General features: G+C 37.0%; 1 protein-coding gene across 2 annotated transcripts in view; it reads left to right on the top strand.

The window, feature by feature from the left end:
• LOC307171074 (NACHT, LRR and PYD domains-containing protein 3-like) overlaps window positions 1-19,048 on the top strand; it is a 75,168-nt gene that overhangs the window by 21,152 nt on the left and 34,968 nt on the right. For both annotated transcript variants that reach the window (XM_079892453.1, XM_079892452.1), the window contains exons 4-5: window positions 3,189-3,359; window positions 3,835-4,008. In XM_079892453.1, coding sequence (XP_079748579.1) covers window positions 3,189-3,359; window positions 3,835-4,008 — 345 coding nt within the window. The remainder of the gene's footprint in view (window positions 1-3,188; window positions 3,360-3,834; window positions 4,009-19,048) is intronic.

Genomic DNA, 19,048 nt, shown 5'->3' on the forward strand with positions numbered 1-19,048 from the left:
ACGAGAATGACATGTTTAGTTGGCTCAAAGTTCACAACCATTCACAAGTTCAAAAGCTGAAGTGATTTTCTTTTTATTATATTATAGTTTGAATATGTATAACTCAGTGTTTTAACTAACTGAAAAAGCTGAATAATCGTTCCAATCTGGCTGATTAGTCGGTGAAATAATCGATGATTAGTCGATTAATCGTTTTAATAATCGTTAGATTAATTGATTATCAAAATAATCGTTTGTTGCAGCCCTAATCGCAATATCAATGCTGAATCGATACATTGTGTAGCCCTAGTATGAATGTGTTTAGTATGAATGGAATCTGGACGTACTACATCCGCCATGTTGTCATTATTATATGACCTACAAGCGTCAGTTACGTCGCTTCACTGCCATTCATAAAACCTCTTCCTTGGCCTCATGGGATAGTAAAGTGTCCAGCGTATGCGCACTTCAGTATCTTGCCAGAAGTTTTAGGTTATCCGGCAAATTTTTCGCAGACTGTTTTTCAAATACTATGTATTCAGACATACTGCTCTGAACGTACAGTTTTTCGCATTGTATATATTAAATTATATTGTAGTTAATTTATTGGGTCCGATTCCACCTTTGTCGAGTCCGAGTCAAATCCAAGTCCTTAACAATCGAGTCCAAGTCCGAGTCTAAAGAGGACCAAGTCGGACTTGAGTCTGAGTCCTTAACGTCCGAGTCGAGTCCGGCCGAGTCCACAAAGATTTAAATAATTTGAAATTGACCTTTAACAAAGACCCGCCCCTCTTAGTTACTGTTGCTACGTCCGACAAGCCATTCCGCACTCATGCCACACATCATGTTCTCACACAGTGAAAAATATATTGCAGAGAAAAGAGGACACTGACAATGCACCAACAGACAAGACAGAGCAGCATACTTTTGGTGTGAAAAAAAGTCTTTCAAACATGACTGACACTTTAATGTGTAGCGCCTCAGTTCAAGCAGCACGTGAACTGATAATCTCTTCTTGTTAAAGCACAAATTAAACATGAATGAACATCAAAACTGCAAAAAGAAATCAATACACCATTTTTCAAGTTCAAGTCCACTAGACTTTAATCTACTAACTGGTTTGGTTTGTTTGTTAGACAAAAATGGCGGATATCTGCATTATGATTGGTCAGGTCGCCTCTCAATCAAATTCCGGTGAAAGGTCTCAACACTGAGCTCTTAAATTAATATTTTAACCCTTACAAAATGATTGCAGTGTATAGCTGCAGTCATACGTTTACCTATTATACATCTTTCAGAATCTGCAAGGTAATGCTGAAGAATGCAACACGATGCATTAAGAGCTAGGGGCAAACTTTTGAGCAAGATGATGGTGATGGTTAAATTTTCTTATTTTGTTTTACATGCTAATATCTTATTTAGCCTCTGAAGGGCAGGACTAAATTAATTAATTAACTTTTAAACAAAATAAGAACAATTTACACGAACGATAAAGTTCAAAAGTTGAACCCCCTGGCTCTTAACGGATGCTTCCTTCTTGAGCATCACTAAATGTTTGCAGCGTTTGTAATAGTTGTGTACGAGTCCCTCAGTTGTCACCAGTGTGAAAAAATGGATCTCACAATCATAGTCACTGCTATTAAGGAGTCAAATATGCAGAAGGTGCTGGAAAAGCAAAGAATGTGCAGGAACTGGGGGATTTTTTCTAAAGACCATTGGGCAGTTTAACTGTTCAGAACAAACAAGGGACTCATGAACAACCATTATAAAAAACAAAACAACAAAAAAAAAAACAGTTGTGGATCATTCAGGTAATGACACACAATATTAAAAATCAAGCCTATGTAATTTGTCTTGTATTTTGTATTTGTATTTTGTCTCGTGGACTAGGCAATTGAACATCTGTTATGTGAAAAAGCTTTTTCAGGGCAGTACTAAATAGAATCAATGTTTTTATGATCCTTCTTATTAAAAAAAATAAATAAAAATAACTATTTCTATAACGTTCTGTTACATTCTGCAAGGTGTTTTGTAAACATGACTAAAGTGTAAATGTAACAAAAATCATAACATTATTAGAAGCCATAATGTTGCTATGGTTACTATGTCAATCATCGCAATTTCATGTCTCACAGGACTCAAATTTAGCGGATTCACTCCCACATTTAAATGCAGTTATCACTTACAGTGTGAACGTAACCACTGGTCCTCTAGAAGCATGAAAAACAAAACTATTATTTAGATCGTCAATAGGGCTCCCCTTTAAGCCATCACTTACTTACTGCGTTCTGCACTTTCACTAAAACTCGTCAGAAACACTGATGTTGTCTGCACAAACCACATTTTTTCACAAACAACACATAAACGTCATTATCTCAGAGCTACAAACGTTAACATACATGCTGCTGACATTTTATTGTAGCAGAGTTTGTGCTGAATACAGTGTAATCAGACTTTAGCCATGAAAATGTCACAAGTAACAGAAATAAGCACAAATGTCAGAGCATGTCAGAACACCTACAGGGCCCAGAAAACATCCCATCTTGTATGCCGCCAAGAGAAATCTGGTTACCGTACACACGCAACATCTAACAGCTGGTGCATGAGACAGTTTGAGTAAAGATTGATGAAACGGCTGTGCTTCAGCAACAACAACATCATACCTTGTTTCTTTAAAACAGCTAAAAAAACAATGTTATTTGCATATCGAGCGGAATCAAAGCAACCTCGGCATCCGTTTTCAGGCCTTGGTAGCACTTTATTTTAGAGTCCTTTTCCTCTAGTACATACTATGTACTTATTACATAAAATAATTAATATGTTATAATAGTAATTACAATAACTGGGTACTAACTAGGTACTAACCATGAACCTACCCCTAAACCTAACCTTAACCCATGCAGTTACCTTATATTACCCAGTACTTTCTAGAGTAAGTACACTGTAAGAACATGTAAGTGCATGTAATGTAAAATAAAAGTGCAAACCAGGCCTTCCCGCTCTCTAACGTCTCTCCAGTATGCAAAAGCTTCTCCATTATTAACAAGCTCTTGACTGATCATAACCTTTTAACAAGAGTCCTCTCTTTTTTCAGATTAACAGATTTAAACTAGTTAATATATTGGTCATAAATGTATGAAAATATATTTTTATTCCATGAGGGTTATAACCAGAGTACTCCTTTTTCTTTTTTTCTTTTTTTTTTCCAGATTAGCAGCCTGTAATCTAACTGATCAGCACTGTGAAGTTGTGGCTTCAGTTCTACAATCATCAAACTCCCTGAGAGAGCTGGACCTGAGTAACAATCACCTGCAGGATTCAGGACAGAAGCTACTCTGTGCTGGACTGAAGAGTCCAAACTGTCAACTCAACAAACTGAGGTTTGAGTTTGACTTTCATTCATTAATTAATATTAATAATAATGTCTGCTTTATATAAATGTATACTACGGGGGGCTGTTGAATGCATGAATCTGATTGGTTGATGAATAGGGGTGGTTGAAAAAAATCAAATCTAGAGTTTTGAACTCAACAATTTGTTTTGACCAATTAGACTTTACATATTTTCAGCATTGCACCCTTAAGTAATTAACTTTACACACAAACTCAACTCATTACTTTGTGTGGCAGAAACAACTCAACTGAGTGAAAGTAACTCAGGTGAATACACATTAGTGTAACATAGTAAATATAGTTTATATATTGTATATACTATATTGTAATTTATTAACGCAATATATTATTTCATATATTTTTCAATATATTTAAAGTACTTAATATATTGGTCATAAATGTATGAAAATATATTTTTATTCCATGAGGGTTATAACCAGAGTACTCCTTTTTTTTTCTTCAGATTAGCAGCCTGTAATCTAACTGATCAGCACTGTGAAGTTGTGGCTTCAGTTCTACAGTCATCAAACTCCTCCCTGAGAGAGCTGGACCTGAGTAACAATGACCTGCAGGATTCAGGAGTGAAGGTGCTCTCTGCTGGACTGAATAATCCAAACTGTCAACTCAACATTTTGAGGTACTTAGAAGTTTTATGTATATAGCGCCTTTCTGTAGCTCAAGGTCGCTGTACATTGTACATTACAATACATTTACACATCCACACTGCAAACCCATTAGGATACATATAGCCACATTATCCAAAGTACGTGTTAAACAGATATGTTTTTTAGCTGAGTCTTGAAGGTAGCCATAGATGAGATATAACGAAGTGTAAGGGGTAGTGAATTCCATAATTTAGGAGCATTAACACAAAATGAACTTCCACCTACAGTGGACAAAAAAAAAGTTCAGCTGATCTAAGTGATCATACTGTAATTCACATTATAAAGATTGAAGAATATATATCATTCATCTTTTTAAAATGCATCAAAACAGTACACTCATCACCATTTAAATAATCACCGGGCAGGGTGGTAGGAGTAAAGTAGATCAGATGGATATGGAGGTGCAAGACCATTTAATGCCTTAAATGTTAGAAGTAATATCTTAAAGTGAATACGTGATGCCACGGGTAACCAGTGTTGAGCAGAGGAGTAACGTGAGCAGAATGCCTGGTTGATGTGAGAACACACACTGTAATCGATTGATGCATGAATTAAGGTGTCAGCATCAGATAGAGAAGTTCGAAGATGTGCAATATTACGAAAATGGAAAAAAGAGTTTTTAACAATAGAAGAAATAAGAGAGCAAAAAGAGCTGAGTCAAATACAACACCAATGTTACAGATGGATGAAGAAGGCTTAACATGAACCCCGTCAATATCAAAGGACCGGTCCATCCTTTTGACTGAGGCAGCAGAACCAATCATCAATATTTAAGTTGTGTTATTATTTAACTTGAGGAAATTCGGGGACATCCAATGCTTGATATCCCTGATACATGCAGTAAGTGAGTCGGGCAGGGAATGCTCTATTAGAGCTGGTGGTGAGGTAAATTTGAATGTCATCAGCATAGCAATGAAACTGAAGTCCATGCATGTATATGAGGTCACCAAGTAGATATAGATATATGATGAACAGTAGTGGGCCAAGAACTGAACCTTAAAGAACACCCAGTGTAAGCGGAGCAGTGACCTATAGTGATATAATACTTTCTGTCGCTGATGTAGGAAATGATCCAGGAAAGAGCTGAACCAGTGATGCCGATATCACTAAGGCGAGATATGAGTATTTAATGGGAGACTGTGTCAAATCCAGCACTTGTTTATTAACCCTGAATCCATGGACAGAAGAATGTCATTAACCACCAGTGGTGGAAAGAGTACTGAAAAAACATACTCAAGTAATAGTACCATTACATTCCAAAAAATGTAGTGCGAGTAGAGTAAAAAGTACTTGTCCAAAAAACTACTTGAGTAAGAGTAAAAAAAGTAGCTAATTTAAAAGTACTCATGAGTTTGAGTACTGAGCTGTGGATTCTACCCCCTGTGCACTGTGCACTACAATTCATAAAGTAAAAAAGCATTGTACATACTGTAATTCACATTATAAAGATTGAGGAATATATATCATTCATCTTTTTAAAATGCATCAAAACAGTACACTCATCACCATTTAAATCATATTGTTTAAAAAAAAAACATTAAAAATTAGGCGTAAGGCCACTGAGCCTGAGCATGCTTGTTGCACATAAAATATCAATGTTCATAACTGTGCAAAGAATTAAAAAAAAACTTTAGAAACTCATACAATAGTTAAGCATCACACACCATGAGATGGGGTAAATAGAGAGATGAAAAAATACCTAATTTCTCTCCAAAACGGTACCAGTTTTTGTGTTTCGATAAAGAAATGAGAATCACTAATATTATCAGTTTACCTTACTCAACTGAAAAAGCTGTGAACTAACACTAATTAGTAATTACACTGTAATTCCATGCCATTAAATACGTTACAATTTAAACGTAAATGCACATTGTTCTAGAAGGGTGGCATCATCCCTTAAATTTTACACAGCTATATTTACTCAAATTGTAATGCTGATAATATAATTTGTAAGGAAAATTATGCATTAAATAGGGAAGTAGCCTATATCCGGGGAAACTTTTACAAAAGAAACAAAGCACACAGACAAATGCATCTCTTTGTAGTCTTGGCGAAGCTGTTTTATCAGCAGCATCCACAACAACAAATGTTTTTGCGCAAGTGCACTTGCTAAATGAAGGCGGATTGTATGAAATGGATCAATCAAAATTTTTTATTTATTAACGAGCTGTAGTCACGCACTGACAGAAACGCAGGTCAAGTTAACGCCATGGTTCATAATGTGCACTGCATACTGAATCTGGTCCTCCAATTTCAGTACAGAAGGTGTTTTTCCACAGTTTTAGAGTGTCCCCAACACACCTTCACAGCGCGCACCACGCGCAACGAGCTGCTGACTTTTGCAAGTGACTCCTGCATGTCGAGCGCGACAGCCCGGGGAGAGACAGCAGTGCACACTTGCGACGCACGTCTCTATAATATATTAAGTAAATGGGAGCGGGAATTCACCGAATTATGAACTCGGCACTTGAGTTAGTTTACACTGTACACAATACCCCCAACCTCACATCAAATGTCAGTCCCTGTAGATAGGCCAACCTTATGTCTGTATGTATATGTATGTTATTTTGTATGTTTAATGCTTATTGTTTAATGTAATGCTGGAATCTGTACTAAAGAGCTGTACTGAAAACAAATTCCACCAGCCTGGCTGTGTGGTCATTAAAATTAAATCAAATTAAATCAAATCAATAAATATAATAATAAGCAGAAATGTGAAATGTACCTTAGCATATTAGAGGAAGACGCTGATATCTCTATTGAATTGATGCTTGGAGAATGCACTTCCACAGCAGCCACGAGTAACAGCAGATAGGCTAGCTAGCAGTTAAAGTTTTCTATGCAGAATTTGATTTGACGACAGTCACGAGACCGATTACTCGATCCAATCACGTTGATGGATAAAAATAAAATTTTAAAACAAGCATGTAACGAATAACGACCACAAACAGAAGGAAAGTAGTGGAGTAAAAGTACCGATGCATAACTTAAAATATACTCAAGTAAAAGTAAAATTACACAATTTTTAAACTACTCAAAAAAGTAAAATTTCTGAAAAAAACTACTTAATTACAGTAATGTGAGTATTTGTAATTCGTTACTTCACACCACTGTTAACCACCCCAAGAAGAGCAGTTTCAGTACTAAGAGATGTGCGAAATCCTGACTGAAAAGGTTCAAAAAGACCATTAGGATCTAAGTATGATCTCAGTTGTGAAGCCACAACTTTTTCAAGTATTTTGCTTAAGAATGGTAAATTAGATATTAGATATAAGCTGGCAGGACGTGGAATTAGACTTCATAATTAGATCACTTGTGGCAGCAGAGGTAGTCAGAGTAAAAGCAGAGAGAGTTTGTTGAATGAGCTGAATCAGCTTACATCAAATGAACATTTGAGTCACTTTGGTGTCTTTGGTAATGGATTCAATTGACTTTAATGTGTCTGAAAAGAATTGAGAAAAGCTATTCACAAGCACTGCAGAGCCAGAAATAACATGTGTTGGATTAGTGAGATTGTTAACTATAGCAAAGAGTGATTTGGGCCTGCACATGGAATTCTTAAAAGTACACTTGTTACTCAACCAGAATAATATGCCAATTTTTCATACGGCGGTAAAATTGGGGATGTGTATTTGCTGCCTTTTACCCCTAAGTGGCACTATAATCACAGACTTTGAAAAGTGTCAGTTTATTATCTCTATTACATAATCTGACGCTGCGCTGCGGCTCATTGAGAGTGATTGAGAGCTGGTAACAGATAAGTTCAAGTGAAACAGTAGTTAAACGAATTCATAATCACAATACTGAAATTACATTACAACTTTAGAACTGAAACAAATGTAGGCTTCTATTATTGCATCAAATTTAAGCAAAGTAGGCTAAACTTTAACATTGTGTGCCCAATTTTTCTAAAGGCAATGCATGTCAATAGTAGGGATGCTCCAATCCGATATTTGTTTCGGGTATCGGCTCAGATATGGAATAAAATTTTAGATCGGGTATCGGTAACAATGGGCCCGATCCGTAGGGGCATCAAATTACAGTGAGAGCGATTCGAAAGCTTACAAAGCAGTCGGCTCTCTAAACGCTCTCGCAGTAATTCTATGATGTGCGCAAGTGTGTGACATCACGCGCTAGCAACATGCGCCGAACGCAGGCGGCAGGTAAACAGTTTCCAGTTCAAACAAGCTAACGTGCATACCTATCAACACTCCTGTTTTCCCCCAGAGTCTCCTGTATTTCACACCCATCTCCCACCCCCTCCCATTTTTTTTTCTCCCGTGAAACTCCCGTAATTTGTATGGCCCAAACCTCGTTAAATGAATAACCACATCAATTTATTATTCCAAGGTTGTCCGATTGCCAGATCTTGTATTAAACGTATCCTACTCACACAATCAACACTTCATACAAATTTCAACCCATTTGTGAGCTCAACCTGGCAACCTACAACCCAGTTGCGCTGTTGACGTCTGCGCAGGTAGTAGTTGGGAAGTTGGATAAGCGTCACGGGTAGAAATGGGAGGAGAAGACTCAGTGGTAAATATTTAACGCAATTAATGCAGCATCCGTTTTAAAATAAATCGCTAAAAATAAATAAAAAAGAAACATGAATAAATCTTATCCATGCTTTGTTTTATTTTTATTGAATATCATGTATTTATTTATGTTAATATCTGCGCAATTAATGTGTATTTTAGCCATCCAGAACCACCCATAAAGTTAAGAAAGTAATGTTTAAGTCAAGCCTGCCTGGTGCCTTTCACAAAAGAATGATCCCAGTCTCTTCCACACAGTGAGGCATACTGTTTATTAGGTAATTCAGCACTGTTTTTATTTTAGTATCGGATCGGTGATCGGTATCGGCCGATACTGAATCCCAGATATCAGAATCGGTATCGGAGGCAAAAAATGCTGATCGGAGCATCCCTAGTCCATAGATTATTTGTCTTATACTTCATGTTATTTCAATTTGTTAAAGGTGCTGTATGTAGCTTTTCTACAGAAACGAATCCTTTTTTTATTGCCTGTGTGTGAAGGGGTTGTAATCTCACATTAAAATTATCCACGTTGCGGGTTTTGCTATTACCTCTGACAGCAAGTATTCTTATTTTTATGTGAAGGTCCCGGGTCGGATTTACCGCCAGTGACGTCACCTGCATGCGCGCTCCCGAGCCTCTCGCCTCGTCTAGCCTACTGACTTTGCACTAAACAGCGACGACACTGCAACTTATGACATGGACTTATGACTTATGCTTCTTATGACATGTTTGATAACACTAAGAAACAACCTGCGCCCAGCAAAACACAGACTCCAACACAAACTCCACATATTGATAAAAAATAAAATAAAAAGTTTTTTTCTGCTGAAGCTCGTAAGGCCAGACGTGAATCGGATGAACTTCGGGTAAAAAACACGGATCAACATCGGCAGGGCATTTGAATAATGGAGAAACCTTATCTACAAACCTAGAATGTACATTTCCTGAAGAAAATGTGAAGTGGTGCTTGCAGTGACAGAATTCAGCACGGTTGATAGGGTTCCATACTTATCATGGTACGAGCATAGAGCATTAGTTCAACGTCAAGCTGATAAAAGTAGCCTATTATTGTAACGTTGCAGTGAGAGTTTACCTGAGTTTCCAGCATGTTGTGGGATGCTTTGTGTGTTACGTCCGGTTGCGTCTCAGTCTGGCCGGTACCCACAGTGCTCGCTCATAAATTCGAGCACGCGCGCTTGTAAACTTATTGGTTGCAATCTGAAACATCACCGCTAGAGGCCGCTAAAAACTACATACAGCACCTTTAATAGATTTATTAACTGAAACATAACAGTGAAATAAATTAAATTAAAACATTGATCAGGACTTGCTAACCGATGTTAGTTGGCAGCATTTGTGTTTTAGAATTCTTTATTAAGAATTAAATAGGCTTACAGTAGGTTGTTATGATTTGCATAATTTTCTTTAATAAATAATAAAAACATTTCAACATAAAACATTGCAATAAAAAAATATTACATCAATGAGGCTTTGCATGAGCATAAGCAGGGCTGTACAGTGTGACATATCTGCTTTTGAAGAAATATGATAGTATCGTGCTACAGCACACATTCTATCAGCTGCAGTTCTGGCGCCTCAGTCCCAATACTGTAAAACTCTACGTACATTCACATCACATGTTAATGCAGCGGTAGAGTTACACTCACAGGACACTGCACTTATTCGCAATCACAAAAGTTGTCACAAATTATTTGCTCGTGCTTTGAAGCTTTGCCAGGTAAACATTTCTACATTAATTTCATCCTTTTAATGTTAATAAAACAACAAAAGAGAAAAACACTCACTACTCTTGACTGAATTAAGATTTTTATCTTCGCCCACTTTGGCCTAAATGTCCTAAATTTGGCCTAAATAAAGATAAGCATACATCAAACAATGAGAATATATGTGACCCTGCCTGTGAAAACCCAGCTAAAGTAATTTTTTTGTGATTCAATGTTTTCTACATAAAATCATCCTACACAATGTAAAGAACATTCTGTGAAAATATAACCTTGATATCTTTAATATTGACTGAGTAAGGCCATGTCAAAGATTTACTCAAATTCGGGCTCAGAAAATCATATTTTTGACATTTGATCCGTAGTTATCCTGCATATGTGCCATATAACACATTAAAGCTGAGATTCTCCCCTTTTTAGTGATATATGAGACATTGGTGGAAAAATTCTTAAAGTTTTGTAAAACAGGTCTATTTATTATGATGTGCATGTCCAAAAAGCTAAAAGCATAAAAACATTGAAACGAATGGGGTTACCACAAGAGCTTGATCGTAGCAACATTTACCATGTCAATTCAATGGAATGATTTAATGTATAACTTTATTAGTAAAATGTAATATCAGTGAAAAAAATGTCAATAATATATCAATTAAATAACATAAACATTTCTCATTCTCTTACTGGCCCACAGTGTAACATTGAGTAAATCTGGTGTAACATAAACGACTCTGGGTAAATGCGAATTAGCTCAAGGATATAGGGAATTTTTGAAATATTAATAATCATTACTCATGGTCATAATAATTCAGAAATCGCATGTACATTTACTTTATCAATTATCAAGATTACCTTGTTCTGTAACTGGTCTGGTCATCAATCATTCGTCCAGTGAATAAATGTAAGATTATCACAGTTAAGAAGTGGTATCCCTATTTACAAACTCCAAGAAAGTTTATCTTCTGGCCACGAACATTAAACTTTCTAAGTTTATGAATTAAAAACTACTCAAGGTAGTCTATAATATCGAGCTTGTAGCTTAGATCTTTGATTTCATTGACTTATAAGGTGGGTTTTTAAACACAGAGACAATTAAAAATATAAATGGGTTTATTAATAAAATGGCACACACTAGAGATTATATAAGCTACAAATATAAATGTACGTAAAATGCAAACAATAAAACAAACAAACATTTAAACAAACATGACGTGATCGGAATGAATGACATGAAAGAAAGAAAGAAAGAAAGAAAGAAAGAAAGAAAGAAAGAAAGAAAGAAAGAAAGAAAGAGATAGAGGGTAACTTAATTCACAGACCTACGAGCTAGACACCAGGAATCAGCTGTTAGAGAGAGAGATACTTGCGAGATGTTGTACTCTTTCAGTGTGATGCTGGAACGCGTGTCCGGCTGGTTTGCGTCTAGCCAAAGAGTATAGAAGCCCAAGAGGCGAAACTCAATAGAACGCTCCATAGCAACAGTTGCCCCCATGACGTGACGGCGCGGCCGCCATTATGGACTGAAAACTGAAGGAAAACGCCGAAAAATAATGGTAGTCAATGGCACTGAAAAACTTAACATAACAAAAACTTAACAAAACTTAATTTTTTCTGGCCGTCATATCTAAATATGAAAACTATTTAAAATACATTAATGAGGATGACCGACGTTAAATGACAGAAAATATACGTCTATGTGTTGGTTATGGATGGCCTAATTACCCTTAGGAAAATAGTATTTTGGGACAAAATATTACTATAGAAGTACTATAAGACTACTATAGAAATACTATAGCGGCTCTAGGATATTATAGAGGTATTACAGAACATAACATACTTCTGTGATGTTCTGTAATAATATTTTAAAGCTGCTATAGTATTTATATTGTAGTCTTATCGTACTTCTGTAGTAGGCTATGTCCCAAATTACTATAGTATTCCTATAAGATTACTATAATATTTTGTCCCAAAATACTATAAGATTCCTATAGTACTTTTTAGTAAGGGTACGTCCTCCACCGAATTGGCTTCATTAGCCTACCACTTACGGTTTGCAAAGATACAATTATAAAATTACTGCAAACCTTTAATCTATCTATATTTATGTTCCTTTATACATTTTCCTTGTTATATGAATAACAGAAATTCATGAAATAATATATAGGCACAAGATATTTATTCAAATGTTGATTTTGAAATTAGTAAGCAATACCATAGAAGCAATACCATAGAAGCAAGACCATAATTGTTTTTTCAACATCTTCAGTGAAAGTGCACAGTGAACGTTTCAATGGCACGAAAAATGATTCTATGAATGTCTATGAATGTCTATGAACAATCTATGAATGTCCTATTACAGGCGGAAATGTACAAAAAAGATGTGCAATCTAGCAAGTGCACACATGAACTATAACACCTACTAAAATGGATTTTGCCATTGACTGGCACTAACGATTTCAGCAGCTTTCAGTCCATAATGGCAGACGTGCCTCCGCAGCGCCATCTACAGACTGTTACCCATAACACAACAGAGTTTCGCCTCTTGGGCTTCTATACTCTTTGGTCTAGCTTCGTCTTCTGGGTCGTTCACTTGAATTTAACGTTACCGAGAAAGTTCAGATCGTTTCCCTTTTGGAGGGGAAAGGCACGTATGAGCTTAGTTGCAAAAGAACGGCAGCTTCTACATGATGCGGGGTATGCGTCCCAGAGGCCAAGGCAAGGCCTGGTCCAGCTGGTTCCGTTGGGAGGAGGAGCGCTGCGCCGGGGAGAAAAAGGTCAGAGCGGGAGCAAGTTGAGAGTTGAGAGAGAGATGAGGAGGTCTCTTCTTTTTAAAAGACATCTGTTTACGCCCTCTTTTTGGAACAACAGCAAATTAGATGATCTGATCTGAAGCGGGAAAAAGTTTCTTTGTGTGGAGAAGACACGCCTACCTTGACCATGTGTCTTATGAGAGAAAGAATTCATATTTCCTCTTAAGATTGTACACACAGAACAATACATCTTACTGTAATCTCCTATGTGTGACTGGTTGAATTAAAACAGGACGGTCAGACAGATACCAAGGATGACAAGTAAATATAGGACACACATAACGTTACATTCATATGCATCATTACACACAAATAAAGTTTGATTAAACACACAATAAAATTGTCAGTGTTTCCGTTATGGCAAGTGACGACACTTGAGAAACACAGGAATACATACCAACATTTAGTGGCTTGTTATGTGGGGGAATATCTGTTTCAAAGTCCAAAGTGTGTGTGTGTGTGTGCGCGTTGGGATGTCACGAGGCTGTAAAGTCATGAGAAGTTCACGCTGAGCTGGGGGGAATCCCAGTCGGTCACACTGGTGCTGGTGAATTGCCCCGTAGGGAGTAATAATAAACAGAGCTCGTCTTCCTAAGGACAAAGACGATGTGTTCGACACCCTCATGATTCACTTAATGTGAAAAGCAGCTGGTCAGGATGTCATTGTTGCTACACTGGAGTAAAAAATAAATAAATAAATACAATTTTAAAGGATAGTTTACCCAAAAACTACAATTCTGTCATCATTTACTCACACACAAAACCGGTTAAATCATAATTTGGGGCAATTCCACCGAGATTAATATCAAGCAAGCTGTTTATAGCAAGCAGCTATTTTCCGTTCCTGCTCATGCTTCGGTGTCGCCATGTCAGATGTCAAAACAACGCATTACCATCCAGCAAATAACATGTAGCAGGCCAAAAACGTCCTTAAAATAAGTTTAATATTACTGGCAGAATACTGAGCTACAAAACAAATAAGCAGTTCTTAAAATATTGGCTATGACAAGAAACAAATCACCTCAGACATCTAAACGTGGCTTACATCTCCTTTTTTTTTCATTGTGTTGACCTGATTACTGCTCGTCTGTTTTTACTCTTTCTAATAGAAAAGACATAGAAAAGAAGTTCCTAGACTGAATGATATAAGAATCAGCAGTGTTGTTGCGCGAAATAAACCGAGAGATGAATGAAATCAATGTTTAGGAAGCCCACGTCCGGTTTTTTTTTTTTTTTTGCGTAAAAGTATAACGTAGTGTCAATAAAATCATTAATTTCAGTATTTATCATGTTATAAATGAAAATGTAAGTATTGCATCTCAAAACCATTGGTATAATCTATCATTTACAGCAATAAACACACATGGCCTATTTTTGTCATTTTTATGGCTATGACTACTTTGAAGCTCGTTAACTTATAATTCGATTCTGCGACTTTAGCCGGGGTTTCACAGGCGAGTCTATGGAAGGCATTTTCTGCCAAATTTAAATAAATAAATTAAATGATTAAAATGAAAATTAAAACCAGATTAACAATTTCATTAAAGAAAACAGTACGCAAAAAATGTGACAAAATTGCGAATGAAATAAAATGATTTCATTTTCACAGCGTTATCCCTGTCAAATTGAAAAATAAAATGCAATTGGTGATTTCACATTTCATTTCCACTACAGTCTCGAGGCAAGACTGCCAATATTAAAATGAAAAGCCAAACGTGAAAAAGAAACTACAAATACAGTTTTTACAATGTTCTTTAGTAACGCTCACGCAATAATAGTGACACAATTCAAATACAAATGTAAATTTTCGTTTTCATTTTAATTCCTCTTTTATTTCACAGTTTTCATTTTCATTTTCAAAGACAACCTGCATGCAAATTATATGTTAATGAGTGGGTGTGGCTTATTCTAGTAACGGCGCTGAGACACGCCTTCTACAGCGTAGAGGCTTCGACGTATAGGTCCGACGCAGAAGTATAAAACAGGCTTAAGTCATCGTCCCGTGTGCATGAGTTGAATGTGTGAAACGAAATTATTTAAATGTGATTATATTGTAATCGAGACGACGAGATATGGCGAAATCTGTTAGTGAGCTTTTGCGGGAAGCTGCCGCAGCATTAGACCGTGGAAACAACCAGCCTGACCATGTTAGTTATGATGTTAGACTAGACCATAATCGACGATGAGGTTCATTCATGTATTAGGCTGTTTTGGAAATTCAACTATTTGGGTGTACAGAAGTCTTAGTAACACAATTTCTACAACAATTATAGCCAGACATTAATACCCAATGGCTTTAACCGAGGACCTCGGCCAATGTTTCATATTCGTGTCGTGCCTAACAACGCCCTTGTTGTTAGGCACGTCTCGATTACAATATAATCACATTTAAATAATTTTGTTTCACACATCCAACTCATGCACACGGGACGATGACTTGGCTTTACAGAAGGCGTGTCTCAGAGCCGTTACTAGAATAAGCCACACCCACGCATTAACATATAATTTGCATACAGGTTGTCTTTGAAAATGAAAACGAAAATGAAAACTGTTAAATAAAAGAGGAATTAAAATGAAAACGAAAATTTACATTTGTATTTGAATTGTGTCACTATTATTGCGTGAGCGTTACTAAAGAACATTGTAAAAACTGTATTTGTAGTTTCTTTTTCACGTTTGGCTTTTCATTTTAATATTGGCAGTCTTGCCTCGAGACTGTAGTGGAAATGAAATGTGAAATCACCAATTGCATTTCATTTTATTTTTCAATTTGACAGGGATAATGCTGTGAAAATGAAATCATTTAATTTCATTCGCAATTTTGTCACATTTTTTTGCGTACTGTTTTCTGTAATGAAATTGTTAATCTGGTTTTAATTTTCATTTTAATAATTTAATTTATTTATTTAAATTTGGCAGAAAATGCCTTCCATAGGGGTCACATATTATATAAAAATGAAACCATCATTTACACAGTCCAGCATCAGACAACAACAGCAGAGCATTAATGTTTCATTTCTGCTCCATACAGGCATTTGTATGCTCCCCACAATATCTAGCTTGTCCAATGGACGTTTTTCTTTAAAACATAAACCTCTTTTACAGCACCACTCGGCTCTTCTGACGATGATCATTCATTCCGCTTCAGGGTCTCCTCTCTGCACTAACGTCTGCCTGAACATCTTATACAAATCTTATCATTTCTGTAATACATTTTAAATTTGCAACTAATAAAGCGTTAAAATATGCATTTAATTTACATATTAAACCTAGTGTATTAAATGGCAAATGTAAATTATATAATTTAATTTTAATTTTGCACCAAATGTTGCACAAATGTAATGGAAAATGTAAATGTATATACAGAAATGCATTACCATTTTACATATTTCATTGTCATTTTGCATATTATGTTTCAAATTGAATATTGCTACCGATATGCTTCCATACAATATAGGAGCAGAAGCTCTGGTTCTGATTTTATCAGATCTGAGGGGGGGTTACGATAACGTTTTTGTCAAAGACCACATCCAGATCGAATTCAGAACAATGATCAAAACACAGATGGAGTAGATCAAGTCCATCAACACCCCTAATGCTTGCACGGGCCTATAGCTCATCCTGAATCGACATTTAGTTCAGTAACATTAGGCGGTTTTGATTTATATGCTGTTTAATGTTGGTGATCGCGTTATTTCACATATGCATATGATTACATATGATATCCCTTGTTTCTGAATCTTTGTGTTTTGTTCAGGAGATTCAGAACTCTTTCAGAAGACACGTAATGGTGTGGAAAGAGTTAATAATAAAAGTCATAATGTAATCACCTTGGTGTTCTTCTAATGCAGTATGTCCTTTTTTTTCGGACCACAGAAGGAGATTTAAAATAAAATATCACGCTCATGCTCATCGACATAACGGGAGTGAATAGCGACCAGAATCAAGCTTAAAAAAAGATGCAAAAGTATCACAGAAAGGTCCCATGTGACGTGTCATATATTCCAAGTGTTCTAGGGGTGTATGATAGTGTTTGGTGAAAAACAAATCGAAATTTAATTTGTTACTTAATGAAAATCCTGACATTGGCTTCTGGTATTTTGTGCAGACTGTGCATTCATGAGACTCGATTAGCATCGCAGTTCACTCCGCCTTACCCAGAAGTTGGATGTGTGCTTGGTTTCATACCGTCTCGCTATGTCAGAGCCAGTCGTCAACGGCCGGTAACTCAGAGGGTCCCCCTGACCACTGAAATAAAAGGTGTTGAAATCCCAGGACACATTGGAAAGGGGTAATGCCAGTGGAGGGTTTCTGAAGGGAATTTTGAGCATATTCTGCCCAGGGTAAGAAGCGGCTCAAGTCCGACTAATTCTGCTGACAGTATATTCTGAGAAACCTTGTCCAGACCTGAGATATGAACTGAGACAATATCTTCAGGTAGTCGATAATAGTGAAACACGTAGTGGAAGAGATATTCTGCTGTTTCGAAAGCTGTTGGGAGCTTGGGTAGAGGTATTAATCGACGTGCTTTAGAAAACTGACCAATGACTGTTAATATAATGGTGTTACCTTGGGAGGCCAGGAATTCAGTGACAAAAACCAATAGCAATGTGTGACCGAGGTTATCGAGGAATGGGTAGTGGCTGTAGAAGGCATGCGGTGGGTTGTCCAAAAAAATTTGCTGTGTGCAATACTGACAGTTACTAACGTATGTGATTTGTGTCTCTGAAGAAAAGGTAGACCAATGATGACTGGATTGTGAGGGGAACGGTTGAGGTAAAAGCATGTTTGCTCTCTGTGTAGAATTCCAACTACACACAAGTAGGGTCCGAGTCAAGTCGGGCCGTAGTTATGATGGTACTCATAGAGAACATTATCTTTACAGTTACTTAACATTATCTTTACATTTACATGAAGTGTAATGACACTTTAATTTACTGCCACACTTAAATATGTCAATTATACTATCAGAAAACTGAATATTTAGCGTTGTCAGGCTTTTATTTGTGCTTAATGGATGAAACAATGACGCTGCGCACTCTGGTTTATGGCTGCTATAAATTTGACCTGCCACAGTTTGACACTGCTGATGCTTCAAAGCTTTTCCCGAAACAATCAAAGAAAAGCTTCAAAGATTCAAGAAGCTTTGTTTCTCCATCCCTAGTACTCACCCTCGGAGTTTACTGTTGTGATAGTCAAGTTGGGCAGTTTGCTCTCAGATGTCCTGCTTGACTGCAATACAGACATAGATGTTCCCTGATGCAGCGTTCCTGCTCCCCTGTGGACTGATGAGTTCATCCTGCATGGGTTCAGTGTCATCCATAGGGAAGTTTGCTTAGTGAAGAGGGTTAGAGAATCTGTTTGGTTTTTGAGAGCGAATGAGATGGTCAGTACGAATCGCTAAATCGATGAATTGATCAGTTTTGGGAAAAATGCTCAGAAATGTTAGCCACGGCAAAACAAGACTTTGCACTTAGCCTTATGCCGAGTTCAGACTGCATGATTTTAGCCCCGATTTTGGCTCGGCGACAGGTTTTGAGAAATCGCCGACAAAAACAAGACTTTGCACTGAGCCTAATGTGCTCAGAGCTTAAAGGGATAGTTCAGGATTTTAGACATGAATCTCTATAGCTTCCCCATAAGCAGTGTGGTGCATTGACCATGACTTACCCCCGACAGCGTCCTGTGAGCCGAGCTCCGGTCCAGTTTTGGTCAAGATGAAATTAGTCCGGCAAGTTTGCTGGGGTCACGGCAATAAAGCTTTTTTCTTCTCAAATCAATATGTGTTCAAAAGAGTGATATATTTGCGTCACTAAAACGTTGTCTATGGAGAGGTCAGACCTCGTAATGGCTTGGCACTATTTTCTCCCCCGTCATATCACTGCGCGCTGCCGCTACCTACAGCCAGCTGCGAGCTGCGCA

This window comes from Squalius cephalus (assembly GCF_949319135.1).
Source record: "Squalius cephalus genome assembly, chromosome: 1".
Taxonomy (NCBI): Eukaryota; Metazoa; Chordata; class Actinopteri; order Cypriniformes; family Leuciscidae; genus Squalius; species Squalius cephalus.